We start from the raw sequence: 27,742 nt of genomic DNA, 5'->3' as shown, positions 1-27,742 counted from the left end.
CACTCATGAATCCACCACCTAATCCGAGAAGTAGAACACTGACACTAACTTACAGCACTTACATGCTCCTCCCCTATTCCACACTTTTCTTCTCTCTAACTATAAAAAAAACTAGCCTTTTAATAGCAATTGTTGGGGGCCAGCCCTGGTGGCCTAGTGGTTAAGTTCTGTGCACTCTGCTTCAGTGGCCCGGGTTCAGTTCCTGGGCATGGACCTATACTGTTTGTCTATCAGCAGTCATGCTGTAAGGGCGGCTCATATACAAAATAGGGGAAGATTGGCAACAGATGTCAGCTCAGGGCAAATCTTCCTCAGCAAAAAAAATAAAAATAAAAATAAAAGTGGTAAAATATACATATAAAATTTATCATTTTAATCATTTTTAAGTGTACAGTTCTGTGGCATTAAGTACATTCACATTGTTTTGAAAACTAGTCTCTTAAAACTATTTTTTAATTGGGGTGTATGTATGCCTAAAGAATACATTGTTTACTTTGCTTATTTTATGAATTTAACAAAAAGGTTATTATGCTTTATATAATCCTCTTTGACTTTCTTTTTTCATTCAGCATTATTTTACCAAGATTTAGTTTTTCTCTATGATCAAAGTAAAATATTCCTCTGGCATTTCATTGTACTTAAAATATAATCCAGATTTTTTTCCCATGACCTACAAATCTCTGAATGATCTGAGCTCTTCTACCTCTCCAGCGTCATCTTCTTCCATCACCACAACCCTTATCTCTGTACTTAACAGCTTCTTCCAAATTTTTTCCTGCCACTAGGCCTTTGAATTTTCCGTTTGCTCTTCCTGATCTTCACATAGCTGGATTCTTTTCATTATCTGAATTGTATATGAAATAGCACCTCCTCAGAGAGGTCTTTCCACGCTCCGTGAATTTTCAATCCTTCCCTCCTCGACAGGACTGATACTGTCCATCATTTTAAATCTAATTTTATTTACTTAACACTTACTGTAACCAGACTGAAAAGTCCGATCGCCCAGGTTCCTGGTCAGCGTAAGAGAGAAATTCAGACACACAACGGCAACAGCAAGCAAGCAAAGATTTATTAGAGGAAAGGTCAGATACATTTCACGTGAGGAGCGGGCAGTGCCAGAGAACACATCTGCCCCGAGTCTTGGGTTAGTTTTATTTTTATTTGGGCTTTTTAGAAGCAAATTAGCATTATCTGGTTATCCGCCAATAATGGTTTTTCCTCCACCCACATGTGTGGAGGGGGAATTCTTGACCTTTTAGGAGAGTCTCTGGAACTGTCATGGCAGTCATCCCCCAGGGAAGGGGGGCTAATGCATATGGAATTTGTATGTAAATTAAAGAAAGGTCAATGTCCTCTAGAGGTGTAGAGCAGAAGGCTTTGTATGTGTTGTTTGTGCACTCGTTACTTTTACTGTTGTGGTTGAAGGTCTCAGACTCTGGTGCCATCTGTATCTTGTGGGATGCCAGCAAGGCGCTTCTTTGATGTAGCGAGGTCTCCAGCTGTGATTCCCGCTCTTGTCTGGATGCCATTAAGATGTTCCACTGTTGCAGCAAAGTTTTCCATTATGATCTCCCACTCATGTCTACCTAGCTACCTGTCTTATTATCTGAAATTATCTTATTTATTTACTTCTTTTTCTGTACAAGAGATGGTTGAGAGAACATTTGCCTGAGAGCAAAGCTTATGTTTACCGTGAATCCCCGGTACCTAGAAAGGTATGTAGAGACTTCAGTAAATAGTTGTTGAATGAATTAAATAGAAAAAATTGCAGGATTATTGCTATTAGCAAAAAATAAAAAATGGAAATTACCTGGATATCCACCAAGGGTATAATCTTTAATTAAATTTTTGTACATTCATACAGTGGTGCAGTAGTTAGAGGAGTGATATAGAGTTAAATATCCCAATAAGACGTTTATAATAAAAGTATAAAAACAAACAAACAATATAGTAACAACCAAACTCAGTATGTAGATATTCATCTGTAATTGTGTGGGAAATAGTTTGGAAAATATACACCAAATTTAGCAAAGTTTGCTCTCAAAGGGGTGTGGGATTGTGAAAGGTTTTTTTTGTTGTTGTTGTTTGTTTATTTTTTTAAATCTTATGTACTTTTGAAAGGCAGTATAGCATAATTTCCAGAGTTTCACCCCTGTCTCCACCACTTATTAGTCCCCTGACCTCGGGTCAGTTTCTTAATCTCTCTGCTCTGGACTGAATTGTGTCCCCCCCAAAATTCCTATGTTGATGTCCTAACTCCAGTTGTGATTGTAGTTGGAGATGAGACATTTGGGAGGTAATTAGGTTTAGATGAGATCGTGAGGGTGGGGCCTCATGATGGGATTAGTGCCCTTATAAGAAGAGACACCAGAGAGCTCTCTCTCTCCCTCTCTCTCTCTCTTTCTCTGTTTCTCAAACTGACCACGTTGCACCTTGATCGTGGACTTCTGGTCTCCAGACTGTGAGAAAATACATTTCTATTGTTTAAGCCACCTACTGTGTCATATTTTGTTATGGCAACCCAAGCTGACTAAGACACTCTCTGTGCCTGAATTTTCTCATCTGTAAATTGAGAACAATAATTAATACCTACAATGGGGTTGTATTGACGAGTGAATGACAGACTAGTATGTAGAGCATTTGGAATGGTGCCAGGCACAGGAAAAGTGTTGCTGCTGTGAGGCCATCCTTGTTGCTGCACTGCTCATTAGGCTGTTTTAGGACAGCGGCCCTTCTTTCTGCATGCGGCACAGGCACGGAGAGCCTGTTGTAGCACCAGTTGTTGAGCCTACCCAGGCTCTGCTGCGGTCAGTCTGGGCTGGGGCTCGGTTGTTTACATTTCTAACAAGTGCTGATCCTCAGGTTGGACTTTGAGAACCTCTGTTTTTAAAGAAGTGTGTGTGTGCACATTTTCGTTGTGTATCCTCTTTTTTTCAAGCTGAAAACAAATGTTTTGGGTTGAAAGAGCTAGTATTGTTTTTTGCTTTGAGTAGTTTCAATTTATTCCATCAGCTTTTTTTTTTCATAATGTTTCAAAACCTGTATTATTTACCTCAGTAGAGATACTGCATTTCTTACCTACATAGAGTCACATTTTAACAGGGAGTTGTAATGGAGGGTGCTTATTATTGGGTGGAGGTGGGGTTTCAGGCTCCCCACTAGGTCTCTACTGACGCCTCCCTTATTCTCCCCGTTTGACCTCCACTGACACCACAGTTGGTGGGCATACTTGTTACCACTGGGCTGGGATCAGCTCCTGTCTCGTCTTCTCTGATACCTCCTTATGTTGTATGGGGGTGGGGGGGGCACCTCATTACAGCCAGCTAAGGGAGGGCACCTAGGTTCCCCACCCAGGCTGTGGAGGTGGGGTAGGGCTGCCATTTGTTTCGTGTTGGGCCAGACTAGGGCATTTATTGCCTTTGGCAGGAGAGAGAGCAGGCTCTTCTGAGAGCTTTTTTTGTCTGCTCCTTTTGGCGTTTCTGGGTTGCCAGCTTCTCTAGCACCTGGTCCGGAATATATGAGGCCAAAATAAAACCCAGGAAACACTGCCTCAGAGTTCCTTGCATCCTGAGGTCCCTAGCCTGTCTGCATTCTTCTCTCCACCTTTCAGAGTCTCTATGTTTATTTTATGTATCATGGTCAGGGTTTTTAGCTGTACTTAGCAGGAGGAATAGAGAGAACTGTTATTCTCTCCTTTAAAAATAATTTTTTATGACATAATTTTGTGTGTGTGTGTGAGAAAGACCAGCCCTGAGCTAACATCCAATGCCAATCCTCCTCTTTTTGCTCAGGAAGACTGGCCCTGAGCTAACATCCGTGCCTGTCCTCCTCTACTTTATATGGGAGGCCGCCACAGCATGGCGTGACAAGCAGTGTGTTGGTCTGTGCCTGGGATCCAAACTGGCGAACCCCGGGCTGCCGAAGCAGAGTGCGTGCACTTAAGCACTGCACCACCGGGCAGCCCCTTTTTTATGATATAATTTTAATTAACATTCCCAGAAATTTACATCAGAAAAAAATGTTTTCTAATCCTTAAAACAACAGGCTTAGTTTGCTTGTGAATATTTTGAAGCCCAATTAAAACATAATAGGGTTTAAAATAAAGGAAATAGAATATTATAAACCATTAAAATGACATTGTAGATGTGAATTTATTGACATGACAAGAGATTCACAATGTAATATGTGAAAAACAGGTTTCAAAATAATATATTTGATACCACATATGTAAGGGTTATATAAAAATATATGTGCATAGAGGAAGATTTGGAGTGATATAAAGGGGTATATCTCTGGGAAGATAGAATTTTGAGTGTATATTTTCTGTTTTTTGCTCCTTGAGCCTTATAATTTCTCTTGTAGGAAACATTGATTTTGTAATAAGAACAAAATATAAGTTTTACATTTATTTACAGTACATAAAAATGTCCACAGTATTTTTTCTCGTTGATATATTGTAATTTTGTTTGTTTTCATAATTCATATTCTGCATCAGCATCTGTGATCATTATATTTAATATCTTATAGGTTCCTCTGCCTGGTATGAAATGGGTAGATAATCACAAAGGTGTTTTTAATGTTGAAGTTGTTGCTGTTTCATCTATCCATACACAAGTAAGTGATTTTAATAATTTTTATGATCAAATTTTACTTGAGTGAATTGAGTATATAGTCTAGTACTTAAATAAGTTTTGTTATCTGCTGTAAGACTTACAGGACTGTATGTTATTTTAAAAGGTATAGATTTAGAAGTTATTTTTAAAGGAATCAGCAAAATGTCATTTAATGTCAACAAAAGCAAACATTTTGCTTTTTAAAATGTCAGTGCCGTCATTTTGAACAATTAAGTGATTCTTTTTCCCTACAGTTCTGGTACATAGCAAAATAATTAGAGCTGAAAAACCATCATCCAACTCATTTTATTTCTCATAGACTCAGCTATTTCAAATGGAAAGAGTTCTTAGGGATCATTTACTGCATATTCTTCACTGTATTTCTGGAATATGCCAAGCTCTCCTCAAAGCCTTTATAGTTACTTTTTCTCTAGCTGGAATGCTTGTCCTCCTGACAGCCCGTAGACTTCTCTCTGTTAGGATTTCCCCTTCACTCTGAGCCCCTCTCTCTGTCATCTTACCCTGCGTTTATTACTGCTTCTCGCTCTTGCTTGCGCTCTCTCGCACTTGCACTTTCTCTATGTGTGTGTGTTGTATACATACATAACATGTGCACTTGTTTGTTGGTTCTTTCCCCCATTAGACTGTAAGCTCCATGAGGTCTGGGATGTTGTTACCTGTCCAGAAAAGAGCCTTCCCTTCAAGGACCTTCCATTGTAATAGGACAAAATGTAAAAATAATTACAGTACAATAAAATTAGTACTATGTTAAATGTATGAGCTAAATCTTTTCAAGTACAGAGGAGAGAGTTGTCTGTTCTACTGGGAACTGAGGTTTTGCACTGATAAGTAGGCGTTTACTGTACAGAGCAAGAGAGGGTGGGTAGCTCAGATGGTAAGAAGCAAGTGCAAAGTGACCGTAGTCTAAAGACCGGCAAGTAATCTGGTGCAAATGCAATTTAAGGTGCACGGGAAATCGTGATAGAAGAAGACAGAGGATCAGGTTGGTAACAGACTGTGAAGGACCTTGAATGCCAGAGTTTGGAGTCCAGAAAGATGGTGATTTCTAACATAACTAGGAAACATGGGAGAAGTAAATTTGGGGGCGTGCTAAGGGAGAACAGTTATGGAGCTATAATGAGTTTACTGTTGAGTATGAGGTACCTGTGCACCACAGAGGAAGATGTCCTGTAGGCTGTTGTAATTAGTTTGGAGTTTGGGATTGGAAGTGACAGAATAAATGTGATAGCTGGAACCATACTGGTGTATGTGATTTTCCAGCGAAAAAATATAGAGTGAGAAGAGGCCAGTGTTGAAAATGGAATGCAGTGGTTCTCCAAGGCCTTGCAAAGGGAAGGGGTGGTGTTCACGGGTTCCCAAGGCCACCCTCAAGTTCAGTGATTCTCTAGCAGAACTCACAAGACTCAGCATATAGTTATACACACAGTCATGATTTATTTTAGGGAAAGATACAAAGCAAAGTCAGCTATAGGAAATGAGGTCAAGTCCAAGGAAAGAAGGCACAAGCATCCAAGAGTCCTTTCTGAGTGGAGTCACACAGGGCGAGCTGCAATGGCATGTGTGAAATGTTGTCTACCAGGAACTCATAGACTCGGTTCCCAGGGTTTTTACTGGAGGCTTGTCACGTAGACACCCTTTGCCTAACACATACCAAAATTCCAGACTCCCAGAAGGAAAGTGGGTGTTCTGTGTAAATCATATTGTTTGCACAAACGGTTTAGGCGAAGTGAGCCATCCCCTATCAGTGAAAACCCTCCTGAAATCTAAGTTCACCGATGCCAGCCAAGGGTCAACCTTCTAAGCAGGCGTTTCAGACGATAGCAGTCTTAAGCCTGCTCTGTTAACTCTTCTGCACAGTGAGGTAGGGGAAAATAAGAAGACAGAGCATATTTATATTATGTTTAAGTATAATAACAAAAATAATAACAAGGTAGTAAAAAAAAATTACAAAAAAAGGTAGTATATGAGTTTTATTTCGCCATACATGGGTAGATCCCAGTAAAAGAATGGCTCCAGTGGAGTTTTTAGTTTCTGATGTTACAGGATATGTGCTATGTTGCCTATCGTCCTTTTTCCTCTGATAGTGAAGAGTGACATTATAGTACACTGTTGAAACATATTCTTTCCCTTAGTAGAAGTAGTCTCAGTATCACATTATATACATTATTTTTCATGCTTTTTTTTCATTCCTATAATCATTGTTTTCTCTTTTTAGAATTGGTGGTATATTATCTTTTACTCCTAACTTTGTTTTTAAGGAGTTGTCTTTATGTGACAAGGAGGATTTTGGGTAAAATATGTTGCATAGATGATTTGGAATCTTTAGAATGTAGGGGAAGAAGAATAAAGTGGAACTGTGTACTGTGTAGCACCCTGGCATTCATAGTCCTGATGACTAATACTCAAAAGTTTATAAATTTTGCAACTATGTAAAAAAATTTTGTCATATATTATAAGCTTTTTAAAAGGATCAGTTGAAGACAATAAATGTTTCTTGTGATGTTTTATATTTTGCTTGTAGCTCCTTGAAATATACTGGATATATAGTTAGAACTCCATAGAGTTATTTTTTATTCATTTAAATACATAATATCAAGTTAGAACAGTATTAGAATTATAAATGTCAAGCTGTTCGTCATTACTACCTTTTCTTAAAGTTTATTTTCATTATTATCTAAGTAGAAGTCTTCCCAGAGTTCCGCCAGACTTTTGCTCACATCTCATTCGTCAGAACTATAGCACATGGTCGTCTCTAGGTATAAAGGGGGCTGAGAGAACAAGTGTCTGTGCTGGGACTGCTTTAAATAAGACTGTGATTTCTGTTAATGTAGAAGGAGGTTAAATAATAGCAGTCAGGATTTAGTCAGGAGACAGCAACTGCCAGTAATTTGGATGGAAAAAATTTATATATACGTAATTGTTAACTAGGTTGGAAGTGATTCACTACTAAACCAGGTAAAAGAGAATTCTGTGATAGTAATAGAGATAGCAGTTGCAGAAAGTGATAAGGAAGGAACTTAGGAACCTAGAGGAGAATCCCGAAGGCTGAGAAACAGACCTCTGAAGAGAGAATGTCACTGATACAGGAGCACATTGCCTGCCATGCTGTGGTCCTGAGGAAACTTGGTGGAGGACACCTGCTGTGGGACTCCGAGAGCCACCATTGCTGTGGTGAACGCTGCTACCCATGTCCCCCGCCTCTGAACCACAGCATTCATGTCTGCTAGCTGCCAACGAGAAAACAAACAGGAAGAAGAAAAGTCCTTTCTAACTCCTCAAGCCTAGCAAACTTCTTCCCATACCCTCTGTTGTCAGAGCCCACCCACACGCCAGTTGATGAAGGAGAAATGTAGTTTGAAGAGTCCAGCTCCGCTATTACAAAATGTGGCTGAGATGAAGGGTCTGGGTGGAGCTGAGAGGTAATAAATTAACAGGAGGCACACAGGTGGGTTACTGACAAACCTGCCACAGTATCGAGCTCTAAAACAGATTCTAAGGCAGACTCACTGGAAAAAAAAATCCTTAATTAGTATCCATAGATTTCTTGAGTAATCAATAGTATTTTAAATGGCTCTTTTACAATAATAAATGAGAATAGCTGTAGCGTTTAATTGGAAACAATGTTTGTATATACTTACGTAGTTTTTTGTATTGTCAGTTATTATGAGAGATCATATTAGTGGTCCATACTTTGGACAATTTAGGAAGTTATAATTGTTTAGTGCTTTTGTTCATTCTTTGTTTCAGGATCCTTATCTTGACAAGTTTTTTGCTCTGGTCAATGCTCTGGATGAACACATGTTCCCAGTCCGAATTGGAGACATGCGAATCATGGAAAATAACTTAGAAAATGAATTGAAGAGCAGTATTTCAGCATTGAATTCATCTCAGTTGGAACCAGTCGTCCGATTTCTTCATCTTCTACTTGATAAATTGATACTTTTAGTTGTTAGACCTCCTATCATTGCTGGCCAGATAGGTAATTTACCTTGTGTTTGGGGAATCATGAAATTTATAATTTGACATTTCTAACTTTTGTAGAAATAGAACCATAATTTCCTATTTGCTATCTATAAGGACTGTGTTTGATTTTTGGAGGGGGTTGTTATTTGTTTCTAACACTAGAAAATGATAACTTTGTTTTGTTTGTTTTTATAAAATGCGCTATATAGACTTCTCCTCAAATTATGGAAACAAATTAATTAATTCACTCACCAAATATTTATTAAGCACTTACTATGTACCAGACACTGATAGGCACTGTCCAAGGCATGGTTCCTGATTTTAAGGATCTCACAGACTAGTTAGGTAAACAGGCAAACAGATAAATCATGTTGCGTTTTACATGATGTATAATTGACCTAGTGTACATTTTCATTCATCTGCTATCTTCTATTTAATGTAGTTCTTCTTTCCTTCATTAACTCAAAATCTCTATATTCTCTTTTTCTTCTGTGTTGTTCTGGAAGGAGAGGCATACTTGTTTCCCACCCTTTTTCCAAGATTTATTTCTCCATTTTTGGTAACAGCTTCCACCCAAATCCAGCAAAGTAGTTGAGCTTGTAAGAAATTTCAGCTAACCAGTTATAGAAATTTTGTGGTAAGTCATGGCACAAAGGAGAGGAGTATTCTACTCCTTGGGATTTTCTTTAGGGGAGACTTGTAAGTAGAGGTAATTCTTGGGTCGAGCATTTAAAGATGAGTAGGAGTCTGACACGTAAATAACTAGTCCAGGGAGATGAAACAGCATGTGTATAGCACATAGACAGATAAATGAACCTGGGAATTTTGGGGGAATTGTAAGTAATTGGTTATAAATTGGAGAGTTGGTGATTAGAGATGATATTGGTGGCGGGGGAGATGAAGCAGTGTCTTTCATGATGCTTTGGGAATTGGGACCATTATTCTGCTAGGAATCAATAACCTTTGAAGGGTCTGGTCTTAATTAGGGAAGTAATGTGACCCAGTTTGACTTTTTTTTTTTTTTTTGTGAGGAGATCAGCCCTGAGCTAACATCCGCCAATCCTCCTCTTTTTTGGCTGAGGAAGACGGCCCTGGGCTAACATCGGTGCCTATCTTCTTCCACTTTATATGGGACGCCGCCACAGCATGGCTTACCAAGCAGTACTTCGGTGCGCGCCCGGGATCCGAACCAGCGAACCCCGGGCCGCCGCAGCGGAGCGCGCACACTTAACCGCTTGCGCCACCGGGCCGGCCCCCCCCTCCCCAGTTTGACTTTTATAAAGATGACTGTGCTGTGTTGAGATGGGTTGACATTGGGAAAATCTGGAGGCAGGGAGACAAATTAGAAATCTTGTGGAATTTCATACAAAAAATGATGAGGCCCTGATAAAAGACAAGTGGTGGTAGGTCGGAGAAGAGAGGGTGGTTTAAGAGGTATTAAAGAGATATTGTAGAGAGTTCTGTTACAGAAGTCATAGGAGAAGGTTTTAAGATAAAAAGTTAGCATTGTTCATTGTTGCACACAGTATAAGTAAAATAATAACACTTGCGTGGCACCTACTATGTACCAGGAGTAGTGCTGTGTGCTTTATTGATATTGACATATGAAATCCTCACAACAGCTCCATGTATAGGTATCATTATTAACACCATTTCATGAATGAGTCAAGTGATGAATGTAATGCTTAAAAATTTTGCCTAAGGATTCCAGTGATCCTTAGCAACTGACTCCGGAGGCCCACTCTTATCTACTATCCTTGAAAAGTGTCCACTGGTGAAATTAACAGTAGTTTTAGGCAAATAATTAGAGTAGAAACCAGATTACAGAGAATTAAGTAGTAAACAGGAGATGATGAAAGAAACACACAGAGCATATACTAGTTTTTAAAGAAATTTAGTGAGAAAAGGAGGAAGCAGTGTTGATTAGGGTGTAAAGAATGGGGAGATTTGAGCATGTTTATATGCTTTGAGAAACTAGGTGGAGGAGGGAGAAAAATATAAGATTTAGGGGTACAAGAGTGTCTAATGAATGAAGCAAGCCTGCAGACAAGAGTGAAGGTGGATAGGTCCTTCTTAATAGGAGAGGAGCACTGCTTCCTTTGAAAAGGAGGTAAAAATGGTTTCAGATTCAGAGAGATTTGTAGTAAAAACTTGAAGACTTTCATGCTTTATAAATTTCTTCTGTAAGATAGAAGGCAAGATTATAGAAGGGAGTAAGGTGGACTTGAGTTTTGAGAAGGATTCTGATGATTTGGAATAGCTACTATGAGGAAAAGGAAAAGGAATTAACCAAGAACACAGGTAGGATTGCTAAAACCCACTGAGGTTTCTCTGTCTGCAGTTTCTTTCTCTTCTAGTTCAGTATATATAGATTAATCTTCCTAAATGACCACTTGATCTGATTATTCCACTTTTAGGAAAACATAATTGGCCTCATTAACTGTTCATAATTTCCTGTCTTGATTAAATAAATCATAGACTCTCAGGCTCTATTGCTCAAAATGGCTGTTTGGTTTACCCATTTATTCAGTGTGCTACCAAAATTTCCCAGTTTTTGCAAAATTCTTGTTATATACTGACTTGAACGACTGGCTAGGTATTGCTAGGCCTGGCATTTAAAATGCTATACAGTCTTAACCTGTTTTCCTAGCTTTTTTCCTTCTAATTCTTTTACAAATTTACTCATTTCAATCAAGTTGCTTATTCACTATTCTCTTTTCTTATTATCTTAAGTTGATTTTTTTTTTTTTTTTTTTTTTTTTCTGAGCAAGATTCACCCTGAGCTAACATCTGTTGTCAGTCTTCCTCTATTTTTTGTATGTGGGTCGCTGCCGCAGCATGGCCACTGACAAGTGGTGTAAGTCCTTGCCTGGGAACTGAACCCAGGCCGCCAAAGTGGAGTGTGCCGAACTTAACCTTTAGGCCACTGGGCCAGTCCCTTAAGTTGATATTTTTAATAATCCACTTTCAATGTTAATGTTTTTGATTTTTTAAAATAAAAATAACATGCTCATTATATGCTATTTAGGTTTTCAGAGTCATCTTTAAAATGAGAAGTTACTTCTTAAAGGTGATACACAAGATAGATTTCTTTTTTCTTATCATGTGCTTTGTATTGTTTTACAAAATAATGGGTACCTGTTGGGGGATTTTCTTTTTTTTTGCCGAGGAAGATTCGCCCTGAGCTAACATCCGCTGCCCATCTTCCTTTTTTGTATATGAGCCAGTGCCACAGCATGGCCACTGACAGACAAGTGGTGTAGGTCTGCACCCAGGAATCGAACCCAGCCCGCTGAAGTGGAGCGTGCCGAACTTAACCACTAGGCCCTGTGGCTGGTCCAATGTTTTTGTTTTTTGATGAAGCAAACCCATACAATTTTCATGTTAAATTAGTAAAATGAGTTTTTCCTCATTTTGCCTAGAAAAGTATTTTTGATTCAGCCAGTACAAGATACCGTTAAAATCAACATCAAATATTGTCTTTTACACTTAGCGTGTATAATCACTATACTTAATGCATATAAAGATGACAAAACCTCGATCATTTTTGGAATTTACGTAGGAGAGGAGCACTATGTCTAAAAAAGTTAATGCAAAAATGTTTTTCTCCTTCTTAAAAGTTAATCTAGGTCAAGCATCTTTTGAAGCCATGGCATCAATTATAAATCGGCTTCACAAAAACTTGGAAGGAAATCATGACCAGCATGGCAGGAACAGCCTTCTTGCATCATATATCTATTATGTTTTTCGCCTACCAAATACTTACCCTAATTCACCATCACCAGGTATTTTATTCTTTTTACTATGAAATTATCTTGCGTAGATTACGTGTTCATGGCAGGATTGAAATAATCTTGTAGTCCAAGTGTGATGTATTCATTCAACGCTAAACATTTATTGAATGCCTGCTCAATGCCGTGGACTGTGCTAGATGCTGGAGTTAAAAGGATAAATAGATTACATTTTGAAGTATCGTTATTTATGCAGCTTCCTTTAATTTGAATTAGAGAGATCTTGGTTGAGTTAATTCTTGGAAATGAACCTTGAAAATAATTTCTTCCATCTCTGGAAGCATTTTCTCATTCTCTGTTAAGACAAGATAAGTCAAATGTTATATTTTTCATTCAGAGTGCTATTAAAGAAGAAATATGGTGGCTCAGTAGTTCCCTGATAACCCTGTGAAACCTGCAATAATATAAAAGATTATTCTCTAGAAAAGTTCTGATCTCTTCATGGTCAATAAAATAATATAACCTTTCTGAATATTAGAGTCCAAAGTAGTGACTTTCTTTTTGTGTGACATTAGTGGTTGTGGTGGTAGTGGTGGTGGGGATGGGGTGTCTTAGTTTGAGTACTCTTTAGTTGTTCACTTAGTTGATGATTATGTTGTGCATACCTTTCAACCTGCTCACATATTTGTCTGTATGAGTCATCATTCATGACTAGTAATAATGGTAAGTGCCTTTCTCCAGCTATTGTATTAATAATGGTGACAAATAATTATGACATTCATTATGAGAACTAGGCATAATAGTAATCTGATGCTAAGTTTTAGCTCATTTTATTTCTTTGCTTAATTGCAAAAAGAGAAATAATTGACTCCTATTCTGGTTTGTAATTTCATATCTTGATTTTTAAAGTTATAGTACTTGAGGCTCTGAGTATGTAAGTGCTTGTGGACTATATATAATGTTCCTCAATTTACTCTTTCATTCAGTACGCTGTTAGAATTCCACAGATTTTGCAAAACATGTTTTTTACATGCTGACCTGAAAGACTGTATAAATTAATTATTTGACAGGTATGCGTTGTTTGCAAATATGACACTCAAATATTTCTTTAAATAAGAAAAATGGAGGTAAATTATGGATACAATTGCTGGGTATTTTTATGTTCATAGAACACGGTTGAATGATGGTATCAGGCTTGATTTTAGACAAAAAGTGCTTCTTTGCTTTTTTATATAGCCTGGGCTCTTAGGAGAGTTATCTTTAGTATACATATATGTATGTATATCCTAAAGATGCCATTTTGTTATAGTTCAAATTGTTACTGATGAAGATAGAGAAATAAAGCATAGTCTCATTTAGGAGACGCTGACAGTCTCCTAAATGGCTCTCCCTCTAGTGACTGTGTATCAAGGGGCAGAGCAGGAGGGTGGGGAAAGGAAGAGACATCAGCTGGGGCATTTGGGGTCCTAGATTCACCCGTATCTGAGTGAAGGTAATGTGTGTGTGTGTTTCCTGTTACTTTTGTTTTTTATTGTACATGTCATATATAATCATAGAAACATTGAAGAGGTAATGATGTATCAAATTTATCAATTTACCAATGATTTGTAATTTATTTACAATTCGTATGGTTTTGTCAACTACTGTAAAATAGAATATCTTTGTGTAGCTATCATTAGGTCTTGGGTGTTTTTCTTTCTTGTTTATAGTGTTTTTCATTTAGAAATAAAAGCAATTGATGATCTTTGTGGAATTTTGTAAAGTGGCAAAGATTTTTTTCAGATCCCTTCCTGACTAATTTTCTTTGTTTAATTATGTTCTATTTTGTATGCAACTCTAGGTCCTGGGGGTTTGGGAGGATCAGTGCATTATGCCACAATGGCTAGATCTGCTGTGAGACCTGCAAGCCTTAATTTAAATCGTTCTCGGAGCCTTAGTAATAGTAATCCAGATATATCTGGGACTCCCACGTCGCCAGATGATGAAGTACGCTCAATCATCAGCAGTAAGGTAAACTGGAGATGTGCATCTGCCAATTTGGTTTTCAGTTTATGAACAAATGAGAAATGTCCAATTGTTTTAATTTATTCTTAATTTTAAAATGTATTTGAGTTAGTAGTAAGCAACACATTGTACATTTCTATCAGTAAACACTGTTTCATGTTTCTATTAAATATGCTTGCTATTACAAACTGGTTTGTGCATTCTGCTCAAGAAAATCTGCTGAATTCAAAGATGGGTCCAGGATGACCAGTTACATAAATTACTTTTGTGTCTGGTACTCCACCATGTGAAAAATGGTTAGATTGATTTTCTATAGAATTAAAAGAGACCTATGTGACTGGTGTGTAGAAGGGACATATCATCATTGATTTAAAATATGAGCCCCCCTCCTCCAAAAAACATCAAGAACAGTGATTAGCTTTGCTTGGTAATAGAGCTGTGTTTCATATGGAAAACTCTATGTAAGGGTGCACCAGGATTAGAAAAATATGATATATTTAATGATGGTTAATGATTATCCCAGACAACAAGGGGGAGAGGCCAGCTAGTATAAGATCCAGCTATATTTTATTTAAAACATCCATCTTTATTACTCCCAAAAATATACTTCAGGAACAAATAGTTCTTACCTTTCCATAGGTAAAATATAAAAATAACTCAGAGTTTAAACACGCTGGAAAAAACAACAGTGAGACTGAGGCCAAGAAATCACATCACATTGTATTTTGATCAGACCATTTCAAACGTATTTTTTGCTATTGGAAAGGAGGAAAACACCATTGTTATGGAATCACAGCCAACTTTTCTTTGGCATTTTATTCTATTACTTAGGATAAGAGGAAGAATTAATAAACGTGTTCTAGGGTCTGTGTTTAAGCCTTAGCCTGAACTATCATAGAACTTTTTTTTTCACCATTTGGTTTTGTTACATGAGGTATTTGAACATGGATCAAAAACATCACAACTACTCTTGTATCTATGCATTTAGTTACAGAAATTTTACTTTCAGAAGCTTCTGATGAACTTTAAGCATTACTCATTTTAAAGTAACTTTTAACGTAATTTCTCACAGATCAAAAATATATTTTGTAGACTTATAATTTAAATAGTAAATTAAACATGGATTTCAGTAACTTAAAGATCCATCTAGATGTTCCTCTAATTAAACAACTTTTACTTTTTGTGAACTCCCTGAGAGAGTGATGTGCAGATGTATTTACATGGGATACTGCAGAGTAACCTGAGTAACAGAGCAATTGCAAGAGAAGGCTTTTTTTTCCCTGCATATATTTCCATGCTTAGGAAAAGAACTCAGGTTATTTATCCTTGTCTTCATTCTTGGTCGTATCTCATTGTAATAGAGGTAGTACTTAGCATTATTTATATACTGTAAATACAGTTCTTCAGTAGAATGAATCTGATTTGTGAATTATAAGAAATTTTCTTATTAAAGAGCTAAAGACACCATTTTCCTCAGAGTTCTACTTTTAAAACATCTCTTAATTTCTATAAGATTTGTATGCCTCATTTAGCATAATTCTAGAGTTTTCCTTTATGTGATGTATTTGATAGATTATAACAGCCTAGATTTAGAACAAAGGTCTACATATATTGGAATGATTATTTGCCTTTTTTCAAGTAGTTCATAAAATGGGACATAATAATGACCTAAACTTACTTCTTTATATATATATATATATATAAAGAAGTTTATATATATATATATATATATATAAACTTTTGAGAAAGCCATCATAAGATGAGAATTCGTCTTCTGACAAAAGAGCCTTGCCTAATCAAGTTTTATTTAAATGGTTTTTATGTTTTCTCTTTTTTGTTGCAAAATTTTTGGTAGTTACCTTCATGTTGGACTGTCATTTAGTCATTAATTCCTAATAATAAGTGTATAATTTTATCTCATTGTAAAATTGTGAGGAATCTGAAGTTTATTTATAGCCTCTCTTCATTTATGCTGATCTTATTGGCTTGGAAATTCAAGAAACTCTCCTTTAATGATTTTGCCTTTCACCCTACCTCAGCCAGGGTCATACCCCAGATCTTGTCATTACCCATAACTTTAACCCTCATAATCTCAGTTTCATGCATCTTATTTTTCTAACCATTAGCTCTGATTTTTCTCTCTAGTATCTCAAGTCCAACAATTTCTCTACTTCTCTGTAACCTCCAGTCACTTGATCCTGTAACCTTTTTACTGTGCCTCACCCCCTTAATGTTCTTTCTTTCACTTTAGCCAGCTTAAATTCCATAATCAAACGTTATAATTATTCCCATTATAATCAAACCTCAATTCCTTTATCCTTCTCTCACTTCATTTTACTTGCTTAGCCAAACCTCAAACCCTAGTTGAACCCAAATGACTGCCTGTGCCGTGTCAGCACCTGTGTGGCTTAACATGGCTTGAGAAATACCGCGATTCCATTTACTTTCCCATTCCCAGAAAAAGGTTTCATGCCTTTTTTTGTTACCTCAAACCTCCTAACACCTCCCCACCAAGCCTCCTTCTCACTTTATCTCCTAGTTCATTGGGAAAATTGAAGCCATCAGAGGAAAACTTCCGTAGACTTTTACCATCACATCTACCTAACTACTACCATCTACTGCCTCCTACTTAGTACTCTACTATAGATGAACTATCCGTTTCCCTAAATTTATTCCCTCCATTTGTGTATGATCTCCTATCCCCTCTCACCTGCTCAAGATCCTCAGTCTAGCAGTTCTTTCATTTCTCTCCTACATCATCAATTTCTCCCTATCTACTAAATCATCCCATCCACATATAGGCATGCTGTTATTTCTCTCATTTAAAAAAATCTCCTCTCTAGTATTTCTGCTGCTATCTTCTTCACCATTTCTCTGCTACCTTTTGTAGTAGAATTCCTTAAAAGAGTTTTCTGTACTTGCCATCTCCAATTCTTTTACTCCCATTCTCTTTACCCTGCTTCAATCGGATATTCTTCCGATGTTCCACCCCAACTGCCCTTGTTAATGACACCAGCGCTCTCCCTGTTGCTGCATCCAACGGTTAATTCTCAACACTCAGCTTACTTTACCTTACAGCAGATTTTGACACAATTAAATTCTCCTTCCTCCTTGGTTTGTTTTATTTACTTTGCTTCCAGGCCACTACCCTCTCTTGCTTTTCCTCTTTGCTGGTTACACCTTTTCATTCTCCTTTGTAGATTCTATTTCTGATCTCTTAATCTGGAAGTGCCCCAGGCCTCTATCCTTATTTCTCTCCTCTCCTCTCCTCTTTCCTCTCTCTCTCCCCTCTCCTCTCTCCTCCCCTCTCCGCCTCACCTCTCCCCTGCTCACCTCTTCCTTCCCCTCCCCTCCCTTCTCTCTCCACTCACTCACTTGATGATCTTATCAAGTCTCAAGCTTTTAAATACCATCATATGCTAATGACTCCCAAAATTATATTTCCAGTACACGTCTCTCTTTGGAATTCTAAACTCAGCTGCCTTTTCTAAATCCTTTTGTTCATATTTGGATACATGTTAAAGATAGGACCACTTCTCCCCACTTCTACTACTGCCATTTGGACTGAGCTGCCTTTATCTCTTCCTGAATTAATGTAATAGCCTTAAAGACGGTTTCCCTGCTTCTAGTCTACACTCTGTTCACAACATAGCAACCAGAATGCTGCTTTAAAAGTTTAAGTCACAAAAAACAAACAAGAGTTAAGTTAGATTATGTCATTTCTCTGAGCAAGATCCTCCTATGACTAACTCCTTCACCTCCTTCAAGTCTTTCCTTGGAGGAGCATCTTCTCAATGAGGTCTACTCTGGCTACCTTAATTAAAGGTATAACCAGTGCCTCTTTCTCCTCAGCCTTGTCCTGAGACTTCTAATCCCCTTATGCTGTTTCTTCATCTCATAACATTTACTACCTTTTAATGTAGCATATAATTTAGTTACTTATTATGTTCATTTTTTAGTGTTTGTCTCCCTTTATCAGAATATAACCTCTTTGAGGGCAGGGATTTGTTTACAGATGTGTCCAAAGCACCCATAATTTCTAGCATATTGAAGGTCCTCAGTGGATATTTACCCAGTGAATGAGTGTTAGTTAGTAAGCATTGAGTATCCATAGCAAGAATAAACTACTTTTAAAAAAATTGAACTATGTTTTTGTTTATCCTCTTGCTATCAGGATTAATTATATATTTAAAGCTCTGAAGAGATTTGCCTTTATGAAAATTTTGGTTAGACTTCATTCCCTAATATAGAATGCAGAATTCCTAAAATTCAAGAATACTTATCTCAACAGGCTTTTGTTACTCTAATGGCTGTAAAACCATATTTGAGAGACTGTCTTCATAATTATTTTGCCAAAACTAATCTATTCTTTTCCTAGCAATATTCTTTTAACATTCAATTATATAAATAGATAGTTATATCAGGTTTGAATTTTATTGCGTTTAATCAAATGCCAGTGCAATTTTACATTGACATATAGTTTCTTTGTAACGTATCATCTCCTATTTTTTCATTTATTTTTCAAACACTGAGAGCTAACTTTGTGCTAAGGACATGTAGATATAAAGCAGATTTTTGTATTATAACATGAGTGTTAATGTCAAGTCAAATATCAGATGGGCCTTGCTCAAGGAAGGAGCCTATCTGTATCTAAGGGACAAAATAATAATATTGCAGAGATTTGGCAAAAACAAAAACAAAACTTTCATGCATGTGTGCACACATTTGATTAATCTGTTCTATGTTAGTTGGAGATCAATAAACACAGTTATTACATTAGTAAATATCAGTGATGGATTTGCTTAACTAAGGGCTGTTTGTTACAGTTCTTAGCTTTATAACACTTGAATTATGGAAATTATTTGCTTTATAAAATAATTTGCCACAGGTTTTCTTTCAATAGTTAGCTTTGACTTGATATAATTATAACTATTCAGAGCCTCAATATTGTGGATATGTAATTAATGGCACAAAGAGATTTATTATTTATTCTCACATTACTGAGTAGCATGTGCCTTAGTTTTAAAAGAAAGCATTAAGCAAGGAGTTAAAAAGTGAATTTAAGAGTAAAGCAAAGTTACTGTTAATCTTTTTGTGAAAATATCGTAGAGAGAAGAGTACAACTGTAATTTTGCAGACATCAGATGCTTGTGTTATTTTTGTAACATAAGTAGTTATTGTAAAAATTGAAAATGGCAGGAAGAACTTTATACTTATACAGTGGAGATGTAATTTGGAAGACTGGTGAAAAATTTTGTTCTAACTTATCTGAAAAACATTGTGTGCTGATTTGCTTTGATTTGAAATAATATAATGGGTTTCTGAGAAGGCAGGTATTTTATTTTAAACAAATGAACTGATTACGTAATTTTACTAGTATTTGAATATTGTCTAATTTACTTTGCAAGGAAGCATTTAAAAAAACATGGGTGGAAAGTTTTTGTTAAAACTATTTTTTGCAAGTTTACTATATTTGAGGCATTGTACCTAGTAGTAGTTTACTTCCATTATTTAATTTAATCTTTACAATATGAGGGAGACACTATCATTATTTCTATTTTATAGCTAAGAAACAGAAAGAGAGATTAGGTAGCTTACCTTAGATTTTACAGTTAGTAAGCAGTAGAACCTGGACTTGAACTTTAACTCTCATCTTATACATTCAGTGTCAAAAATGAGGGGAAATGGGTGATTATTGTTTCGTCATTTTACCCTCTCTGTATTTTTGGAAAAAACAGAGAAAAAAGAAGGGGAAATAGTCTCCCTAGAACCTAAGCCTTTGAGAGTTAGCAGTTTGTCTTCCCTTCCTTCCCCTCTTCCCTTCCCCTTTCCCCTTCCCTTTTCCTTTTCTCCCTTTTCCCATCTCCCCTTTTCTCCTCTCCTTTCCTTCCCACCCCCCACCATACTATTGATGCATAGGCCTCATTCCCTCAGATTCTTCTGTAATTGTTTAGAGGTGGGGCCCTGCACCTTTGTGGTGGTGGTGGTTCACCTTCCCAGGTGATACTACAGTCTACACAGAGTTGGTTACCGTTGTTACTACTACTCTTTTCTTTTCCCAGTCCTTCTTTGGTGCTTTCTGGTTTGGGTCCACACTTGTGCCCTAATATTTTTAGTCCATTTGTCTTGGGTTGTCTTTGTTGTTCTTACTCTAGCCATCCTCTAAAAATCCCTGGTAACTTGCTCCAGTTCTGTTAGCAGATTCCCAGGCCGCAGCCCAGATTGCAGAATCAGGATTTCTGAGGGTCAGGCCCAGAACCTGAGTTCTATAAAGCTTCCCAGCTCACTGTAATGATCAGTCAGGTTTAAGAAATTGAAGTAAAGCCCTAGTTCCCTTTACCTGGGATCGTAATACCTCTTTCAGAGAAAGGCCATAGTTCACTTCTGGTCATGCACATTAGTAGCGTATTAAATTAACTTCAAATTAATGATAGTGATGATGAAGATATAATTCCTGTAGACAGCCCCAGCATAATGTTTTTCCTTATAATATTTATATAAAATAGTAGCCCATTGTGTTTAATTATAGCAAGTGCAGTAAAACTGAGCACAACTTCAAATCCACAGATCATTTTTAGGAAGGAGCAAATATTAGCCATCTTTTTTTTTGTCTTTCTTAATTTTTTACTGAATTTCTCCTATTGGTCCCTGAAAGAAAAGACAGAGGAGGCAAGGTCAAATAGAATTATGGAGTATCACTGCACAGAAGTTTTCAGCCCGTGACAGATGGAATGAAATTAAAGTCTTTTAGACAAGAACAGAATGTTTTTCTTCTTCCATTTTGTCTTTTAAATCCCAGTTAGATTCAGAGGAAATTATCTGTTGCTAACTCATACTATCTTTAAAAACAGTTTGTGGGGGATGGTGCTGTGGGAACTTTAGTTATTGGGACTATAAGGTGATCCCCTTACGTAAGGAGAAATTCCCTTTAAATGCTATACTTAATGCTCTTTGTGATTTTTAAAGAATTATGTTATGTAATAAGATAATTTTGGTGAACTAATACTTTATAGGTGCTTAAAAATTTTGATTGCTTTAACAGTACTAATTAAAAACATGTTTGCATTGGAAAGTCTGGATTTCTGTAAGAGTAATTTATAGCATGCCACATGTAATATTTCTTTCCTTTCCAACTGCTTTCTATTATATGCTTAGGGTTTAGATCGCTCCAATTCCTGGGTTAACACTGGTGGTCCAAAAGCTGCCCCATGGGGATCCAACCCCAGTCCAAGTGCAGAGTCAACACAGGTGGTGTTTATATTAGAGGTTTCTTTATTGGCTGCTGATGTTTCCCTTTAGAACATTACTTTTTAGTATATACTATGATTTCAGTGGCTTGCTTTTTAATCATTAAAAAGTGTGTATTTTTGTTTATAGCACATTTTCCAACTACTGTGCATGAATACCACCAATTTCACCAGCAATGCTCTCCTTTCCTATTTCCTGTCTCCTCCTCCTTCCCTCCTTATACACCCTGTCGATGTTTCAGTGCCTGCTGCTCATGCAATTGATGGCTTTGATAACAGTTTCTACTTTAGGGGTAGCACATCTTCAGTAGGAATTTAAAAATTTTTTATGTGGAAAAAACGTGACAGTTTTCCATTTGCTTTTGATTTAAAGTATAGCCATTGTATCATTTTCATTGAGCATTTACTATCTTGTCATTTTTTTCAAAATCACTGACTAGAAATATTGGTAATAAGCTAAAATTAAATGTGAACAGTATATGATCCTCATGCTGTAAGATTAAATACCAGAGGCAAAAATCCGTTTTAATTTCTACTGTGTTGCAAAGTATGAAATTTGTTATAACTTAGTTGAACTAGATTTTGCTTACTTAAGTCTAGTTGCTTAATAGCTAATATTGCATGGTACCTCAAAACATACTTCTCATCTGTGTATTGGCTTTGGAGGAAAATGCTCTTGTTCTTGAAGAAAAAACTTAATTCCGTGTTTAATATTATAACTGATTTATATTTGGTGTAGTATATGGCAAACATGAATAGTAATTTTTGATAATAGTGAAAAGTGAAAGAGACCATTCTAAACTTTTAATTATCTTTATTGAATATAAAATTCTTGATTTCTTTCATCGGTATGAGATCAGTGAGAAGTATGTTTTTACATTTCACATTTTCTTACTAGATGTGTGCATGTGTACAAATCACACAGATAAAAGTTTCATTCTTTGCAGCACTCTGAATTTATATAATCATTAAACTACTCATCTTTTTAAACACTAAAAATATATAGAAGCTATTTTGATACTTCTAATGCCTTGTCATTAAAGCAGCTTAAAATGGTGAATATGAGGCAAGCAATAAAATAGATGGTTGTTGAAACCACAATAAAACTCTATTTAAAAAGTTGTGTGTAATCCTTGCGCTGCAGAAGTCATTCACAGCAGACTTTAATGTTATTTCGTCATTCATTCGTCTTCACCCCATAGGCTATGGATCGAAGTTGTAATCGTATGTCTTCGCACACAGAGACTTCAAGTTTCTTACAAACATTAACGGGACGCTTACCAACTAAAAAGGTAGATTCATATGAAGACAGTCTATATAGGGGGAAAACAATTCCAATAGTTAAATAGATGTAAGATTTCTTTACATAACCAGTATGAGATGCTACAATAATTGCATTGTGTTTGAAAATACATTTCAGCAAGCACCGCTTGTTTGATGCCTTTTGGCGCATACCTCTCCAGTGTAGGATCTTTTACGTTATTATAACGTTTATATCTTTGGGATTAACTGTTTTTAGAGTTTAGTGAATTCAAATTTGATCATCAAAATTTAGTACCAAAAAATGTATCAACTTTTAATTCTGTTTCTGTAACTGCTTCTGTTTTGTTTTAAATCTCCAGGGAAAGGAAGATGAGTTAGAAAAATTATCACTCTTAGTAAGATATGTTGATTTGCTTCCCTTATGCACAGTTTTGTTAGTCCTTTTTCATATTAATATACACTACTTTGCAAATGCTTTGTATGCATATCCATTATAAGGCAGGAAATTTCTGCTGTTTTTATAAAAAGACTTTTAAATACCTGAAAACTTGAAAATTAATGGCTTATATCAAAGTTTAAATTTTTAAAGGTATTTCCTAAATTGTACCAGCAAAGTTCATGAATGTATTTGCCAATGTTGAAATATGTATTTAAGGCACAAACAAGGTTTTATTTGTAACTGTGAGTTTTTGGTCTTGTTTCTGTTTGCAAGTACAATTTAGGAGGCTATTTCTCACCTCCTTTTAAAATTACATTTTACTGCAAGATAACATGTAATTTTTTCAGCTGTTCAACATACCACTGTCTTACGTGTATAAACAGCCGTTTCGTTAATGGATGTCCTCACTGCATCATTGAATGGTTCACATGCCTTATTTTGCTTATTCTCATTATTCTTCATTTGTAGCTGCATTATTATTTGGTTTGTGTTATTAGCAGATATGACTTTGATAATAACTTTGGATTTACTTCCGGATAGCTTTTTCACGAGGAGCTGGCTCTGCAGTGGGTAGTTTGCAGTGGCAGCGTTCGGGAATCAGCTTTGCAACAAGCCTGGTTCTTTTTTGAGTTAATGGTGAGCAAACTAAATACATTCTTCAATATTGTTTTCTTTAGTGAACAATTTTGTGTTAGCTCATTATTTTATCCTAGAAATCTTTTTTTATTTCCCATCTTATGGTTTTACATGTACCTCCAAGACAAAATTACATATGTTACATCTCTAAATAAACACTGTGGACGCTCAGCACAATTTCGGTGGAATTATAAAGCTCACTGTAACTATTTTTTAGGGATGGTTGCAGAAGCTAGCTACTTTTTAAAGGAAACCTGTGGGGGCCGGCCTGGTGGCACAGGGCCGTGCTGCAGCGGCCCGGGCTTTGCCGGTTTGGATCCTGGGCGCCTGCTGACAACCGCTTGTTAAGCCATGCTGTGGCGGCGTCCCATATAAAGTGGAGAAAGTTAGGCATGGATGTTAGCCCAGGGCCAGTCTTCCTCAGCCAAAAAGAGGAGGATTGGCATTGGATGTTAGCTCAGGGCTGGTCCTCCTCACAAAAAAAAAAAAAAATAAAGGAAACCTGTGATACAACCTTCCTTGGTCTGAACATGCTAGTGTGTAATGGTAGTACTATAGATTTCATACCAAAAATAGATAAAAAGAGCTTTATAGATACCCACTGCTTTTCTGGTTAGAAAGCTCTTAGGTAAATGCTAGTTACTGCTAATAAAAAAACATTTTTTGCTTAACTCAATAAATGATACTAAAAATGAATCAATTAATATTTTAATAAATATTTATATACACACATAAACACATATATATACAAAAGCAATAAACATTTATCAAGTGTGTACAGTGTGGTAGCACTGCCATATGGGCTAGGTGTTACCAAGGCACAGAGAGGTTAAATAACTTGTCTAAGTATACACAACTTGTAGATGGCAAAACTGTGAATCTCACTTGGGCATTCTGGTACTAAGGACCTTCCTCTTCAGCCTCTAGAAATCTGAAATCATTGAAACTTTTTCTTCCAGAAAATAAGTCTGTAAAAAAATAAATAAGAAATGAAGGAAAACAAATCAAAAAAAGAAAGGAAGAAAAGAAACAAAGGGAGCTTCCAGAGTATGTCATAGGGTCATTCTCAACATTAGATGTTACCTGTGTTGGGGATAAGAAGACATTTCTTCTAGAGATTTACTAATCTACAAATAAATAAAAAAGTCAGGGACCATATGTAAGTGATAGACAACTTATTTTTTTCCCTAGAGAATAAACACCAAATTTGTAATTCATGTGCTTTTAATATAAGATCAAATTGTAGTTTTGACTTATTTTTTCATAGTCTTAGATGTATGTTCAGATTTCTTAGATATAAAATAGTCAAAAGGCTGCATTTTAAGACTTGGCTCTGCTATTTGCTAACTGTAGAACCTTGGCTTCAATTTCCCTGAATTTAAAATTACTACATTGTTGTGATAAGAATCTATATCCAAAAGCATTTTGTAAACTTTATGTTAATTTTTACCTAATATTTTATTATTAATATTTAGTCATCAGTATTTAATGTACACCTACCATATGTCACTATATGCCAGATGCTGAAGACGTTACGGTGAAGTCAAGGTTCCTGACGTCTCAAAGCTTACAGTTTGGGGGATATGGAATGGCAAAATTGTTGAGTCTTGGAAAGAATTTAAAACTATTTTAAAGGGTGAAATTTTTTTCTATTGATATACACAATTTTTTTCCTATTGATAGCCAGGATAATTTTATGAAAGTGATGCAGTGATTGGGTTGTATTATGTTTGATATTTCTTTGGAACATATAAAATGTTGCAGGAGTTTTTTCAAAATATTTGAGGAGCTAAAAGTATTTCAGTCATCTGTTAAATCACATGGTATATTGAAAAAATAGCCCTAATGTTTAGAGTTGCTGTAACTGTTAATTACATCTATAAGAAATTAAACTAATGGCTCATTTATTTTTTCAGGTAAAGAGCATGGTGCACCATTTATACTTTAATGATAAACTTGATGCACCAAGGAAAAGTCGTTTTCCAGAACGTTTCATGGATGACATTGCTGCTCTTGTCAGCACAATTGCTAGTGATATAGTTTCACGATTTCAGAAGGTAATGATAACTTATTTTTTTAATTAAATCTGTCTTTCAAGCTCACATTAAACTATCATACTTTTATTTGTTTTTGCTTTTTATTCTGTTTCCCAGGACACAGAAATGGTTGAGAGACTTAACACAAGCCTTGCATTCTTTCTCAATGATCTGTTGTCTGTTATGGATAGAGGGTTTGTCTTTAGCCTTATAAAGACCTGCTATAAACAGGTAATGCCTAATTAGTAATAATTAGTAATCAAATAATTTAAATATTGTATTTGCTCTTTTTAGGGCTACAGCTAAGAGACCTTCAAGAACACATTCATATACTGTTGTTTAAAAAAAAAAAGCAGCATATTTTTATTAGTGAGGCAAAAATAAATTTCATTTATTTTATCAGGACACAGGACTATGGGCAAGCTGATATCAGTGCAGCTGACTTTTCCCTCGGGTTGTGCTGATCCACTCATGACTCTCTAATTCCCATCCTCAAGTGCACTGTTAGGTTAGCAGTCTCATGTAAAGCAGCCCCACGATGCCAGACAAGAGTAATGTTTATACTGAAGGAACAGCTAACTGAACGTTTTGTGTCCTGAGTGATGTTTAAAGCAACTGCGTTTTGCTGTATATTCTTCTAACAGCCCTGGACATCGCAGAGTTTAGGATGATGGACAGACGTTTACCCAAGTCCCGCATGTCATTCATTGTCTTGCTTTTACTAAACTAGAAGCATTCTGGAACTTGTCCACAAACAGCTGATTTTGTTTTAAAATTTTTATCAATTGATTAATGAAACCTGCCTTTTGGAAAACGTTAGTTATTGGCCCTGATAGGCCAGTTGGGTAGTGAGCTATATAATCATTCTAGAATTACCTTTTAAAAGAGCTTTGAAAATATACATATCTCTGCGTCCCCTCCAGCATTATCGAGGAGTTTGCATCCTGGGGGGAGGGGTAGGGAGTGTGGGACACGGTGCTTGTGAAGCACTTCCCATCTGGTCTGTAGATTAGTTTTGGGGCATTATTGGTTAAGAATGCTATTTGGCAGTCTAATATTTAGAATTTTGAAGATCTGTACTATTGGATGCCTTTATTGATGTTTCTTTTAATAGTCAGAAAAGTTAAAACTACACATGGACACTGACGCACTTGCAAATATTTGCAACAGTATGTATTATTTTCACTTTGTCCCCAAAATTTTGTGTACTCTTGCTTCCAAAACCTGTCCTGTCTTTATTCTTCTAGCATTAACCTCCTACATTTGCCATACATTTAGCTGGACTCCAGAGATGCTAAAGCTATTACATCAGTTTATACTTGTCTGCTTAAGTAGCTCATGGCTTAGCTGGGAAAATAGGCGAATAGTTATAAATACAGGTTAACACAAGATGCTGTAAAAAGAATGGGTAATTTCTTTTATGAGGTCATTTTGGTATACTTTTCCTTCATAAAGTGCATCTTTGAGAAGTGGAAGTATTAATGCTGTATTGGAACTACAGATGGTCCCTGACACGATTTTTCAACTTGACGATGGTGTGAAAGCAATACGCATTCAGTAGAAATTGCTCTTCGAATTTTGAATTTTGATCTTTTCCCGGGCTGACAGTATGTGGTATGATACTTTTGTGATGCTGGGCAGTGGCAGCAAGCCGCAGCTGCCAGTCAGCCACGCGATCGTGAGGGTAAACAACCAATATGCTTAGAACCATTCTGTACTCATACAACCATTCTGTTTTTCGCTTTCAATACAGTATTCAATCAATTACATGAGATATTCAGAGATATTC

General features: G+C 36.4%; 1 protein-coding gene across 7 annotated transcripts in view; it reads left to right on the top strand.

Moving 5' to 3' along the window:
* DOCK7 (dedicator of cytokinesis 7) overlaps window positions 1–27,742 on the top strand; it is a 185,707-nt gene that overhangs the window by 94,867 nt on the left and 63,098 nt on the right. For 5 of the 7 annotated variants that reach the window (XM_058538189.1, XM_058538192.1, XM_058538188.1 and 2 more), the window contains exons 19-27: window positions 4,528–4,614; window positions 8,382–8,613; window positions 12,218–12,382; window positions 14,169–14,338; window positions 21,488–21,580; window positions 22,782–22,871; window positions 23,822–23,917; window positions 25,834–25,974; window positions 26,071–26,184. In XM_058538189.1, the coding sequence (XP_058394172.1) occupies window positions 4,528–4,614; window positions 8,382–8,613; window positions 12,218–12,382; window positions 14,169–14,338; window positions 21,488–21,580; window positions 22,782–22,871; window positions 23,822–23,917; window positions 25,834–25,974; window positions 26,071–26,184 (1,188 nt within the window). The remainder of the gene's footprint in view (window positions 1–4,527; window positions 4,615–8,381; window positions 8,614–12,217; window positions 12,383–14,168; window positions 14,339–21,487; window positions 21,581–22,781; window positions 22,872–23,821; window positions 23,918–25,833; window positions 25,975–26,070; window positions 26,185–27,742) is intronic. The other 2 variants (XM_058538191.1, XM_058538190.1) reach the window with 1 other exon arrangement.

Source organism: Diceros bicornis, chromosome 4, assembly GCF_020826845.1.
Source record: "Diceros bicornis minor isolate mBicDic1 chromosome 4, mDicBic1.mat.cur, whole genome shotgun sequence".
Taxonomy (NCBI): Eukaryota; Metazoa; Chordata; class Mammalia; order Perissodactyla; family Rhinocerotidae; genus Diceros; species Diceros bicornis.
Note: the sequence above shows the minus strand (reverse complement) of the source record. Positions and strands in the feature narration are given on the sequence as shown.